At 37.3% G+C, this 14,778-nt stretch overlaps 1 protein-coding gene across 1 annotated transcript in view; it reads left to right on the top strand.

Annotated features, from left to right (window-relative positions):
* Shcbp1l (SHC binding and spindle associated 1 like) overlaps nt 1–14,778 on the top strand; it is a 35,624-nt gene that overhangs the window by 16,381 nt on the left and 4,465 nt on the right. Inside the window, exons 5-8 of the mRNA XM_015491613.2 lie at nt 161–247; nt 320–538; nt 5,600–5,705; nt 12,735–12,888. Of these exons, the coding sequence (XP_015347099.1) occupies nt 161–247; nt 320–538; nt 5,600–5,705; nt 12,735–12,888 (566 nt within the window). The remainder of the gene's footprint in view (nt 1–160; nt 248–319; nt 539–5,599; nt 5,706–12,734; nt 12,889–14,778) is intronic.

Raw genomic sequence — 14,778 nt, forward strand, 5'->3', positions numbered from 1 at the left:
TGAAAGTTTCTTCTCATTTTTGGTTCACTGGAAGGTCATTTTAAAATATTTTTCATGAGAATTGAGATTTATATGCATAATTTGTCATCAGAATATTTAAAATTCTAAACACGATGGTGGTTTTTCTTTATTACTATCATCTTAATTTGGTTTATTGTAGGTTTTTTTATGATTTTCTTTGGAGAGACTGGGATGATGAAGAAAGTTGTGAGAATTACACTGCTCTTATTGAAGAAAGAATTAATTTGTAAGTACAGTTTTTAAAATTATTGAGCATTTTATTGATAAGAAACCTTGTAACTGTACTGATACTTTTCAGGTGGTGTGACATACAGGATGGAACCATACCTGGCCCTATTGCCCAGCGTTTTAAAAAAACTTTGGAGAAATACAAAAACAAACGCGTTGAGCTCATCGAGTATCAGAGCAATATTAAAGAAGATCCATCTGCGGCAGAGGCTGTTGAATGTTGGAAAAAATACTATGAAATAGTAATGCTCTGTGGATTATTGAAAATGTGGGAAGATTTACGCCTTCGGTAATAATTGGCTCTATTTTAAATAGAAATAAAAGATTACGTTTTCTTTTTTTATAATAGCACTTGTCATATATAATGGTTTGATTAAAATAGATTATAAAATTAGATGTCTAACTCATGAATTAAGCACAAGGTACTACTGTAAGTTTTGGAAAATTATATTTTATTGCTGAATTCACTTGTCTTATTTTTAGCAAAAAAAAATTTCCATAATTCAGCCCTTTCCTTATTTATCATCTTTACCTTTTTTGATTGTGGTATAGAGGCAGACTTTTTTGATCATGGCTTTCCTAAAACATAAAAAAAGGACTAGGTGGATTGGCTCTACATATAATATGTGAAGTAAATAACTGATTAATTTTGTCGGCTTTATAATTCCAGTTTCTCTAACCAACATAAGCTGTTTTTGGTGATAAATAAAGCAATGTATATTTACTCACCATAATTCTCCAGAATACTTCACATGTATTAAAATATTTTTGAACTACTCTGCAATGAAGAAAATCATTATTTCTGTCTTTGTTTTATAAATGAAAAAAAAAAAAAAAACAGAATCTTGCTCATGGTCCAAAAATTGATGGAAAATCTTGAATGGAACTAAGTGACTATTCCATACCTCAATTGTGTAATCCCTATGTGTGTTCATTGCCCTTAGGAATTCTGAGCCACTTTTTATTTATCTTGCAAATAACTGTTAGCCAAAATCTTTTCTTTTGGCATTTTTCTCCAAACTTGAACTCTATCATTATTTTAGTGCCTATGTTTGATATTTTATTGTTATTGGTGTTACTGTGACAAACCTTAGGAGTGCTTTGGGAAACCAATGTAGATAAAATTTTTTTAAAAAATCCATTTATCTAGAAATCTGCAAATTCATTTATCACAAGTTGTATTTGAATATAAGTTTTCATCACTAGGTGTAAAATGGCATTAAGGTTTCTCTCATCTCAGAGGTTAAAATCACAGACAGTTTGGTTCCAGGAATAAAATAAGTGGATTGGTCAAACACTGCTACCAGATAACTGTTATAAAATCTTGACAAAATATGTTACGAGTATCTGACTCTTTGAAGGAACTATAAAGTCGACAAGGCAACAATGAGGAAAAAAATTTTAGCCTTGAAATTGGCTTATCCTTAAAATGAGTAAGAAACAGGAATTTGTGACTTTTTGGCCTGGGAGTGATCTCAAATTCCCTTAGCTCTGGCAGCAAAAGATACGGTCTTGGTTTTTTAAGGTGACCAAGAAGAGAGTTCAGGATGGCAGAGTGGCTGGAAGGTTAAGGAGGCTATCCTGAAAGCCAGAGACCTGCAAAAGGATGGGGTCCAAGAGAGATGCCACCTAGAGCCTTGACTGACTACTAGCATGCTGGCACCTGGAGGAGGGGCGGGAGTGGGGGGAACCACAGATGACTGACAGCTGCTCTGTACCTCGTGGGAACGTGGGCCAGGCACAACTTCCTTCTAGAATACAGAGCTGATGACCTGTCATGATAAAAACTTTCCAAAAACTTGGAAGGGATTTTCCTAATCTTCATTAAGACCATCTACAAAAAACTGACAGCCTCACACTTGATGGTAAAAGAATGGATGTTCCCCCCAAATAATCAGGAACAAAACAAAGACGTCCACTCTTGCCCCTTCTGTTCAAATTGTACTAGAGGCTCTAGCCAAAACAATTAGGCAAGAAAGCAAAATAGAAGGTATCCCAATTGGAAAAGAAGAGGTTAAATTATCTATTCACAGACGACAGATGACAAGATCTTGTGTACAAAAAATCCTACAATGAAATACTATTCCTCAATGTAAGGAAACATATTGCTGATGCACACAGTAACTTAGATGGAGCTAAAAAAAAAAAAAAAAAAAAAAAAAGACTGAGGCAGGGAGAGGGGGATACCAGACACAAGAAGGCAGATCATATATTATTTCATTTAAAAATTCCAAGAAAGGGCTGGGCATGGAGTGCATGCCTGTAATCCTAGCAGCTAGGGAGGCTGAGGCAGGAAGATCTCAAGTTCAAAGCCAGCTTCAGCGATTTATTGAGGCCTAAGCAACTTAGTGAGACCCTGTCTTGAAGTAAAATGTATGTGGCTCAGTGGTTAATTGTTCCTGAATTCAATCCCTGATACCCCCCCAAAAAAAAATTTCAAGAAAGGTGTGAAACATTGCTGGTAGAAAACCAAAATGGTGTAGTCGTTTTGGAAGACAGTTTGGAAGAATCTTACAAAACTAGACATGCTCTTAGCATATAATCCAGCAGTCATGTTCCTTGGTATTTACCCTTGTGAACTGAAAATGAACGTCCACACAGAAACCTGCACATGGATTTTTACAGCAGCTTTATTCATAATTTCTAAAACATGGAGGCAACAAAACTGTGCTTCAGCAGGTGAGGCATGAACAAGCAGACAAGCGATTTTCACATGGCACTGAAAAGAAGGAACACATCAAGCCATGAGAGATCACAGAGGAAATGTAAATGTATATTATTATTAAGTGAAAGAAGCCAATCTGAGGAAGTTATCTACTACATGACTCCAACTACCTGCTGTTCTGGAAACAGCGAAGCCACGAGGCCAGCAAGAGATGAGTGGTTGCCAAGGGCTGTCGGGGAGGGGGGTGAATAGGCAGAGAACAGAGAGTGTTTAGTGTTTTTGTGTCACTTTCAGTGGAAGTGACACTAAAGTGGTGGCTGAACCCCTAGAATGGAGGAGACCAAGAGTCAGCCCTAATGTAAATTGTGGACTTCGGGCGACAGTGATGTCAGTGTAGGTGCACCTGTTGTGGTTACTGTACCACTCTGGTGCTGGTGCTGGGTGCTGGCGGTGAGGATGGTGAGCAGGTAGTACACAGGAACTCTGGGTACCTTGGCTTAATATTGCTGGGGATCTAAAATTTCCCTAAGAAATACAGTCTGATTTCAAAATTCCAAAGAAGGGAAACTTAGCTGGGCATGGTGGTGCATGCCTGTAATCCTAGCAGCTCAGGAGGCTGAGGCAGGAGGATCAGGAGTTCAAAGCCAGCCTCAGCAATTTAGCAAGATGCTAACCAACTCAGTGAGATCCTGTCTCTAAATAAACATATAAAATAGTTCTGGGGATGTGCCTCAGTGGGTGAGTGTCCCTGAGTTCAAGCCCTTGTACTGCCCCCCAACAAAAGGAAAGAAGAAGAGGAGGAGGAGGAGAAATTTATAATGATGGAAAACAGATGATCAGTGTTTGAACTGCTTGGTGTGATAGAAATGTTCCATGTCTTGTTATCATTGAGTTTAATAGGTGTGTACATTTGTGAACCATCACGGAGTAATTCACTTAAAATGAGTGTCTTGTATGTAAATAGACATTAATAAATTTTTTAAGTATTTTTTTTAGTTGTAGTTGGACACAATATCTTTATTTTATTTATTGTTATGTGGTGCTGAGGATCGAACCCAGTGCCTCGCATGTGCTAGGGCGAGTGCTCTACCGCTGAGCCACAATCCCAGCCCAGACCTTAATAAATTTATTTTTTATAAAACACATATTTACCTTTGATTTTAAAACAAGGACAGAATGATAAACTACTGTGGTTTCCCGGATGTTTAGGATGCTGCTTTACACTTGGAGCAGCTAATAATCTGGTATGTGGTGAAAAAATATGCCCGATATTTTTATTTCTCGAGATCAAAACTACTTGCTTAAATTGATATAATGAGGGGTTTCATTTTGAAATGCTTAGTGAAACTTTTTATTCAGAGGACATTGCTAATGTTTTGAAATTCAAATGTTGATTACTTGCATGACAACTTGTTAAAAAGTTTCCTAAAAGCATGTGTTTCACAAAAATATTATTTAAGATATAAGCTTAGGGCTGGGGCTGGGGCTCAGCAGTAGAGCGCTTTCCTAGCACGTGTGAGGCACTGGGTTCGATCCTCAGCACCACTTAAAAATAAACAAAATAAAGGTATAAAAAAAAAGATATAAGCTTAAAACTGGGCGCAGTGAGGCACCCCTGTAATCCCAGTGGCTCAGGAGGCTGAGGCAGGAGGATCTTGAGTTCAAAGCCAGTCTTAGCAATTTAGCAAGGCCCTAAGTAACTCAGCAAGACTCTGTCTCTAATAAAATACAAAAAGGGACTGGGGATGTGGCACAGTGGTTAAGCACCCTTGGGTTCAATTCCACCCGCCCCCCCAAAAGATATAAGCTTAAAAATATTGACACTAGGGCTGGGGATATAGTGCTCGTCTTGCATGCAACAGGCCCTGGGTTCAATCCCTAGCAACACACACACACACACACACACACACACACACAAATAGCACTAAAGCCGCAATCCCTTGGCATCAAGCAGTAATCAAATCAAAGTGCTGCCGAGGATGAAGACCACACCCGGGAGGTTGCGGGACACCTCTGTCCATTGGCAAAGGAGTGTTGAGTTGACAGCAATAGTAAATTCCAACAGTTACACTCAATTTTTTTTTTCTGACTTTCTTTTGGAGATGATGATTCAGAGTCAAGAAATATAAAGAGAAGTAGAAAAAAGAAAAAAGAATGGAATTAAAATTAGAAGTGCTGATGGCAAATAGCATAAAAACAACTGAGAAACTAGAATAATTCTGCTAGGCTGACAATAGCTAATTATTCTACAGAGACCATAGTTTATAAAACAAGACAACCGATAATTGAACATAGCATTTCACATTAGGTATGTCCCCAAATTTTCTTATGCCTCAGTATCACAAAGACATAAACTACCTCTGCTTTCTGTGAGTTTTAAACTCTGGATTATGAAAATATGATCAATTTTTTTTTCTAATCTATTGAAAAGCTGAGGTGGCTGAAGTGCTGGTTGTAGTGGCTTGCATGCCATCTGCTAGCGACAGCCCACTAAAATGAGAAGATCTTAGAATTTAAGGGTAAACACAATCATCCAAAAGACCTTAATCACTGCATTGCCATCCAATTGCTCACTCAGAGAACTTAAATGGAACATATTTCTCAAAGATGCTTAGTTATTTTTCTTTACTAAACAAGGATCGATACTTCTCCATATTAATTCAATCACAAATGTTTTTACTATAGAGTTCATGGACCTTTCTTTCCAAGAATTCTGAGACGTAGGAAAGGAAAAAGAGACTTTGGAAAGACTATAACACATATTGTAGCCAAAGTGATGACTACTGAAATGGTAAGAAATATACTTTAGTCGTATTTAAGTTTTAGCTGCATGTAATCAGAAAAGAAGCCCCCTGCAGGTAGAGTTGTTGCTGACTCATTACCGCCTGTTCCCTCCATCATATCCAGCTCAGTGACATATAGGTACTAAATAAATGTTGACAACTCTTTATTGATACTTGCCTTTTGCCAGGTACTATGCTAGCTAGTTGCCATGGTAAGGATGAGACACAAATATGAGCATGACTCATTTAGGGGAGATGCAGCGTTGAACCAGACCATAGTCTTGTTTCAGCAAATTTCAAGTACAGTAGAGATATGGACCAGAAAATACACAATTATAATGAGGAATGATAAATGGTACGATGGGGTGTGTACAGGGCACATGGAGTGGGTATTCCAGACAGAATCAGGAATTCCGGAAGTGCTAGCTGGAGAAAATAACCAAGCTTACAATTCACAATAGTTAAGCTATGGAACAATTTAGGTGCCCTTCAACAGATGAATGGATAAAGAAAATGTGGTACATACACACAATGAAATATTACTCAGCCATAAAGAAGAATGAAATTATGGCATTTGCCTGTAAATGAATGGAACTGGAGGCTATTATGATAAGTGAAATAAGCCAATCCCAAAAAGCCAAAGGCCAAATATTCTCTCTGATATGCAAATGCTGACTCACAATAGGCACGGGATATAGTGGGGAGTGGAGGTTCATCAGATTGGATGAGAGGAATGAGGGAAAGGGAGGAGGGATGGGAATGGGAAAGACAGTAGAATGAATCAGACATAACTTTCCTATGTTCATACATGACTACCGGCATAACTCCACATCAGGTACAACCACAAGAATGGGAAGTTATACTCCATGTATGTATGATATATCAAAATACATTCTACTATCATAACTAAAAAGAACAAAAAATAACCCAGCTGAAACCCAGAGGATGAATATAAATTTAGCCAGTTGAAGAAAGATGCATTTCTATATTGTAAAGCAAATATTTCCATCTAACTTGGCCTCTTAGAAGCACTTCACAACTCTTTTTGAAATATTGTCTTTTCTTGTTTTATGTTACGATATTTTCCTGTTTTTTGATTCTTTCTGACTGCTTTTTTTTCTTTCTTTCTCCTATTGTCATCTGAACGCTTGGTACTTGGGTCTATTTTCTACACTTTTTTGTCCTTATGTGATTTATCAATCTTCTCCCATGACTTCATTTATATATACTTATATTCCAGAAGACTCTCAGACTAGAATTTTTTCTAAGCCCTAAGCCTTTATGTGTAACTGCCTATTGCTCATTACCCTGATTGCCTCGTCAGTACTACAGCTCACGGGTCTGCAATTCAATTCAGTATCTTCCCTTTACTTGCTCAGGGTCTACAGTGCTCTGTTTTAGTGAGTGGCACCACCATCTACAGGGTCGTTATTACAGTTTTCTGAAAGTCATCCTAACATCCCTGTCACATTCACTAGCTCACTGGCTAGCTTCCCTCGCTAGCAGAATATCCTGCTGTGAGCCAAGTTGTTTCTTTTGTGTGCTGACTGGCTGCCCATCCCTCAGACTTCAGTTTAAATGACATTTTCACTGAAAAGGGCCTTCTCAACCTTTCAGGACACATTAGACGCCGTATATGATCATAGCACCCTGCTCTTCTCCTTGTTGGCACTTTCCCTTCTCATGACAGTCATAATGCTTTTGCAGTTGTCCTTTAAATGTATCTGTCTCTTCATTATAACATGAGCTTCCTGAGAGCACTCATCCAATCACCAAGCATGATGTCTGGCACATGGTAGGTGACCAGCGGTTTTTGTTGAATCAATAAAAGAATGTAGTGTGGCAAGACAACACAGAACATGCCAGGTATGGAGGCACACACCTGTAATCCCAGCATCTCGGGAGGCTGAACAGGAAGATTGCAAGTTCAAGGCCAGCCTTAGTAGTTTGAGGCCTTTAGCAACTTAGTAAGGCTCTGTCTCAAAATTTTAAAAAATAATAATAAAAATAAAAAGAACTGAGGATGTACTCAGTGACAGAGTGTAGGTTAGATCCCTAGTAACATAAAAAAAAAAACAAAACAAAACAGTACATATGAAAAACTAAAAGAAGTCCACTAAGGCTAAGAGGAGTATGTGAGAGAGAAAACGTTGTCTGCTATCCTATTTCTATTATTTTGAACAAAATTGATTCTTTAAAATTGCTTATTGAATGAGATTATTCAATAATGTTATTCTACCAACATCTTTGTAAACAGTTTTATAAAAAGTAGAGATTCTGTTCTTTTCCACAGTCTTATTTTATCGTTTTTACTTCTCATTTTGTCCCTTGTATCTGTTTAGGCTTCATTTCTTAATTTTCCTACAATGTGACAGTGAAAAACTTCTTTGATTTTTATCCCAGACTGTCTTCATTTGTATGCCATTACCCTTGAACTTCTGTATGCCATTACCCTTGAACTTCAGAGACCAGCAGAATGAGAGCAAGGCCACTGTGAGAAGGCAGCAGTGTCCACTACTACTTTACTTAGACCTTTGCTTTTAGATTCACCTTTGAGTTGACAAAATATTTTAGTTTGGTAGTAGTCATAGCTACTCACATTGCCTTTAACATTGTAAAGTTTGAGGATTCTTTACTCAGAATTCTTGCTCAGTATTCTCTCTTTAAACACTTTATCCATGCCCATCATCTTTATGTTGGTGATCAGTACATGCTACATAGAGGAAGGGATGGCATAGACTTTGCAGTCAGGCAACCTGATGTTCAAATTCACCGTCTCAGGGCACTTAATATCTGTGTGACCTTGGGCGGGCTGCATAACTTCTCTAAACTGCCATTTCCTTATTTGTAGCAACTTTTTAAAGAGAGAGAGGAAAAAATTCTGTACTAAATGGGTTAAGAGCACAAGTCTAAAGCCCAAACTGCCTGGATCCCTGGTTTTGCCCCTTTTACATATGTGATTTTCAACAAGTTATTTAATCAGTCTTCAATTTCTCTCCTGTAAAATGGGGTAATAGTAATTATGTTCCATATTTATAGAATTGTTGTGAAGGTCAAATGAGTAATTTGTCAGTAATGCTTAGCACGTGGTAAGCGCTCAGCAAATGTCTGCTACTTGTTCCAGCGCATGAACTGAAGTTGAACTTGAGCATTCTCCTGGGTCTAGGAAGAACAGTGCTGTCCCCATTGCAGTGGTGTTCCTTCTTTTAGTCTGGAGACACACAGTGTGGTAGTGAAGGCCAGAGGCTTTGAAATCACAACAACCTGGGTTTGGTTCACCATTTAGCTTCTTAATATTTGTATGAAATTAATTACATGGTTTCTCATTTCCTGATCTTGTAAAAGGGAATAATGAAATCTGTCCCACAAGGTGTTAGATTGAAGTGAAATCATTTATATGAATCTTTTAACAAAATGCCCTGCACATAACTGTCAGCTCCTATTATCATTGTCATTTGTCATTCTTGATCCAATAATGTAGTCATCATTGCTGTCAGATTTTTCATGAATTGCTCCAAAAGGTGGTAACTATGTTGGAAAATATGCCAAGCGCAAAGAATTTAATCAATTCTCTTCCATCTGTACCATGGACTCTGTTGCCACCTGCCTCCTCAAATGTATTGTTGATTACTCCTTCACTTTCCCCACTCCTTTTTATTTTCTTAATATTGTCCTTAGATGCACAAAAGTTCTTAATTTTGAGAAGTCCAATTTATCAATTTTTTTTTCTTTTGTTTCTTTTGTTCTCGGTGTCATGCCTAAGAATCCATTACCANCCCCCCCCTTTTTTTTTTTTTTTTTTTTTTTTGGTGGTAGTGGTGCTGCTGGGGATTGAACCCAGGGCCTTGGGCATGCATGGCAAGCACTTTACCAACTGAGCTATATCTCCAGCCCCTCCCCTTTTTTTTTTCTAAAAAAATTAAGGTGAAATTGAACCATTTTAAAGTGAAGAACTCAATGATATTTAGTACTTTCACAATGTTGTGCTGCTCTATTGTTACCAAACATTTTTATCACCTCAAAATGAAACTCCATACTTTGCCCTGTCCCCCAGCCCTGACAACCACCCATCTGCTGTCTCTACAGGTTTAGCTCTAGCTCTCCTGGATTTCATTTAAACGAACTCACACAATACCTGGCCCTTTACAACTGGCTGCTTTCACTCAGCATGCTTGTATCACACGTCAGTACTTCATTCATCTTTATGGCTGAATAGTGTCCCGTTGCCTGTACTTGCTTCATTTTGTTATTCCACTCATGGGGTGATGGATATTTGAGTTGTTATACCTTTTCTTTTTTTTATTCCCAGTGCTGGGGATGGAAGTCAGGGCACTTGCTGGGCAAGTGTGCTACCACTGAGCTTCATCCCCAGCTCATGTTTCCACTTTTTGAGCATTGTGATGGGCTGGTAAGAACATCCACGGACAAACAAGTGATTGTTTCACCATCTATTTTCAATTCTTTTGAGTGCATCGTGAGAGTAGAATTATCAGATCATATGGTGATTCTACATTGAACTAACCGAAGAACCACTAAATGGTTTGCACAGCCACCAAGCCATTTTACATTATCTTCTACAATGTATGAGGGTTCCAATTTCTCTGGTCTCACCACATTGGCTAGTAACTTGTTTTTGTTATAGTCATCCTGGTGGGTACAAAGTGGCATCTCAGTTTGGTTTGATTTTCATTTCCATAATGAATAGTGATTTTGAGCGTTTTTTTCATGTGTTTGATGGTCATTTGTGTATCTTCTTTGCAGAAATGACTTTTCAGGTCACAAGTCCATGTTTTAATTGGGTTCTGTATCTGTTTCTTCTTGATTATAAGAGTTCTTTGTAAATCCTGGAAACTAGACTCTTACTGTGTGTATATTTTGCAAATATTTTCTCCCACTCCATAGACTTTTTATTTTCTTAATATTGTCCTTAGATGCACAAAAGTTCTTAATTTTGAGAAGTCCAATTTATCAATTTTTTTTTCTTTTGTTTCTTTTGTTCTCGGTGTCATGCCTAAGAATCCATTACCAAATTCGAGGTCATGAAAATTCATCCTCATGTTTTCGTCCAACAGTTTTATGGTTTTAGCTCTTATGTTATTAGGTTATCAATGCATTTTGAGTTAATTTTTGTATTTAGTGTGAGGTCAATGTCCAACTTCATTCTTTGTATGTAGATACTCATTTGTCTTAATACCATTTGTTAATGAGACTGTTCTTTCCCCCACTGAATGGTGTAGACTGTCTTGTTGAAAATCAATTTGCCATAGTTGGATGGGTTTATTTCTGGACTTCCAGAACAATCCCATTGGTCTACATGTTTATCTTGTGCCAATACCACACCGTTTGATTTCTATAGCTTAGTATTAAGATTTGAAATCAGAAGTGTGAGTCTTCTACTCTCCTCTTCTTTTGCAGTATGATTTTAGCTCTTCAGGGTCCCTTTAATTTAAAGATGAGCTTTCCATTTCTTCAAAACAGGCTGTTGGAATTTTGATAGAAATTATGTTGAGCTGTTAGTACACCCAGCAGCCCCTCCAGGGCCCTCTCGCTCTCTGGGAGTTCTGTTTATATCCACACATGAATAAATACTCCTTGTACAGTCACTCATCATTGTCTGTGGATATTGTTTTTCAAATTCACAAGAGACAAGAACCCGGACAGAAGACACTGGCAGTGAGCTGCCGGGCCTGCTGCAGTACATGCAGGCGTGTGCTCCACCACTGAGCCACAACCCAGCCCCCTTTTTATTTTTTATTTTGAGACAAGATCTCACTAAGTTGTCACGCTGGTCTTTAACTTGTGACTCCTTCTGCCTCAGCCTCCCCAGTAACTGGGATTACAGGCATGTGCTACAAAGCCTGGAAAAATGTTTATAGCTTTGGGTTCAGTAATTCTGCCTAGAAATTTATCCTGAAGAAGTAACTGGAGATATGTATTAGAACTCTTTGTTGTAAAAATCATAAGCCATATAAATAAGAGAAATTGTAATATAAATTATGACATTTTATTATGCAACCACTAAAACTAGGCTTTGAAAAAATATTTAAAGACGTGAGGAAATGTGATATAATGCAATTAAAAAGTCAGACTCAAAACTAAATATAATAAATGGTATGATGTATTCATACATAAATAATGTATAAATGGAAAAATATTAGAAGGGAATATCTATATAAACAGGTTTTTTTACATAAAAATTTGCAATTTATTTTTTCCTTTCTATTATGTTTTTATTTTCTGTTTATTTTTTATAAAAAGTACCATTTTTATTATACTGAAAAACAAAATGTTGACAGGCATTTATTTCAGAATATATTTTTACTTTCCAACTTATTTATTTACTTATTTTTTGTGGTGCTGGGGATTGAACGAGGGCCTCTTGCGTATGAGGCAGAGCACTCTACTCCCAATGAACCACACCCTCAGACCTCAAATATTATTTAAAGTTCATTAGGTCTTTATGACTAATAATGAAGTTCTTTCCTTCCTGCTTTTCTATTCCCAAAGCAAATTTTTCGTACATTTTTGTATTTAGCTCTAGAAACTTTTATTTATAAAATTTTGTTGAATTACCCAAATTGGAGGATCAGTTTGAGTTAAAGAAAATGAGGTAGAACATAGAAAAGAGAATGAGATCTGGTGTTAGTATCTGGGGCTGAAGCTTGGCCTCACCACTTCTAAGCTTGTGTCCTTGGGCAATTCCCTTCATCTCACTGAGCTTCAAATTCCTTGTTGTTATAGCAGGGATATACTAAGCTCAAAGAATTGTTGTAAGGTTTAGGAGGTACTATGTCATGTTCAAAATGTAACTTCTGGTATGTGTCTCATACCCCAATACTTAAGATCTATAAAAGTGTTAGTGGTCAAAAGAAAATTTTATTTCATCATTCCCTTAATTGATAAATGGAATGATCATCTGAATAAATACTATATAGGTAAGTGTTTAGGGAAAAGCACATGTCCAATAAGTATCTGAGTAAAATGACATGTTTCAGTTAACCCTATTGCTGAAGGTACACTCCTTTTCTTCTTTTTAGGTAAAGGACTTGTCTTCAGACACACTTCTCCAACAGCATGATGATTTGGATTTGGCTTTGGATAGTTGTTACAGTGGAGATACAGTAGTTATTTTTCCAGGGGAATATCATGCTGCAAATCTTGCTTTACTGACTGATGACATCATTATAAAGGGTTAGCAGGCTGCCCTTTGCAGTTTTTTACAGCAATATATGCTAGATAAATTGTCCAGTATAACTTGTCCTGTATATAAACAGATAAGCATGTTTAATGCAATTATTAGAAATTACATGAATTTATATTTTACAAAAATCCCTTTAGGGCTGGGGTTGTGGCTCAGCAGTAGAGTGCTCACCTAGCATGTGTGAGGCCCTGGGTTCCATCCTCAGCACCACATAAAAATAAATAAAGGTATTGTGTCCACTATAACTAAAAAATAAATATTTAAAAAAATTCCTTTAGTGCTTTTTACAGTTAAGATCTGTTCATTAGATTCTCCTTTTATTTTTGTTTTTGATGTTTTGTTACTAGGGATTTAACCCAAGGTGTTTTACCATGGAGCCATATCCCCAGCCCTTGTTTTTTTAATATTTATTTTTTAGGTGTAGATGGATGCAACACAATGCCTTTATTTTTATGTGGTGCTGAGGATCGAACCTGGGTCCCGCCTGTTCTAGGCGAGCGCTCTACCGCTGAGCCACAATCCCAGCCCCTCCCCAGCCCTTTTTAAAATTTATTTTTATTTTTACTTTTTAGATTTCTTTTGTAGTTGTAGATGCACAGCATGCCTTTATTTTTTTGTGGTGCCGAGGATCCAACCCAGAGCCTCACACATACGAGGCAACTGCTCTGCTACTGGGTTATAGCCCCAGCCCTATTTTTTAAATTTTTGAGACAGGGTCTCACTAAATTGCTCAGGGCCTCACCAAATTGCTAAGGCTAGCTTTGAACTTGGCAATCCTCTTAGCTCAACCTCCCAAGCCCATGGGATTACATACAAGTGTGTACCACCACACCTGGCTTCCTTCCCCACCTTTCCATCTCTCTTTGTCTCTGAGAGAAGGTCTCACTCTGTTGCCCGGGTTAGTCTTGAACTCTTGAGCTAATTCTCCCACCTCAGCCTCCCAAACAACTGTGACCACAGGTATGCACCACTGCACCTGAACGTCCATCACATTTCCTGTGTGTGTGTGTGTATATCTTTTTAAACCAAAAACTATCTTTTTCTTATCCATCTCCACTTCGCATCTCTTAGTGATGTGAAGAAAACCTAAACGGAAGGTTATTCTAAAATATACTTAGCATTTTCTCAAAAAGGCAATTCACGTGAGGAAAAACAAACAGAAAAAACAGGATTTACTAAATTTCTTTTACGTTCTCAACATGTTCAGTAACTTTAGTTCTGCCCTTTTATTTTTTGATGCCGAGGATATTGAACCTAGGGGTGCTTACCCACTAATCAATATCCACAGCCCATTTTATGTTTTATTTTGAGACAGGGTCTTGCTAAATTGCTTAGGGTCTCAGGCTGAGGCTGGTTTTGAACTTGCAATTCTCCTGCCTCTGCTTCCCAAACTGCTGGATTACAGGTGTGAGCCATGAGGCCTGGCTGCCCTTTTAATTTTGAAGTAAGGTGTTCGCGTTGTCCAGCCAAAAGAAAAGAAAGTTGACTTAAACTCCACCTTTCATTTAAAAAAATGAAGCAAAAATTTCACTATATTTCCATGAGTGTCATCAGTAGTGTTAGCTAACTATGTGGGTAGTAAGGATCATGAATGTAATTTAAGACATCTGTAGTCTTCTTGATACTAAATTGAGATAATTGTTTTAACTATTCTAGAGCACAATTATTGGTATGATTATATTAGAGTAAGCTAATTTAAGAGTCAGTCTTATATGATGGTAATTAATTACTATTTGAAACCAAAGTTAAGGTGTACATGTATTTATTTATTTATTTATTTATATAAAAATATATAATGTCTATAAACATATATTTTATATTCTAGACATTTGTACATGACTGCTGATTATAAAATTTAGGGAACTATTTGTGGAATTAGT

This window comes from Marmota marmota, unplaced genomic scaffold (genome assembly GCF_001458135.2).
Source record: "Marmota marmota marmota unplaced genomic scaffold, marMar, whole genome shotgun sequence".
Taxonomy (NCBI): domain Eukaryota; kingdom Metazoa; phylum Chordata; class Mammalia; order Rodentia; family Sciuridae; genus Marmota; species Marmota marmota.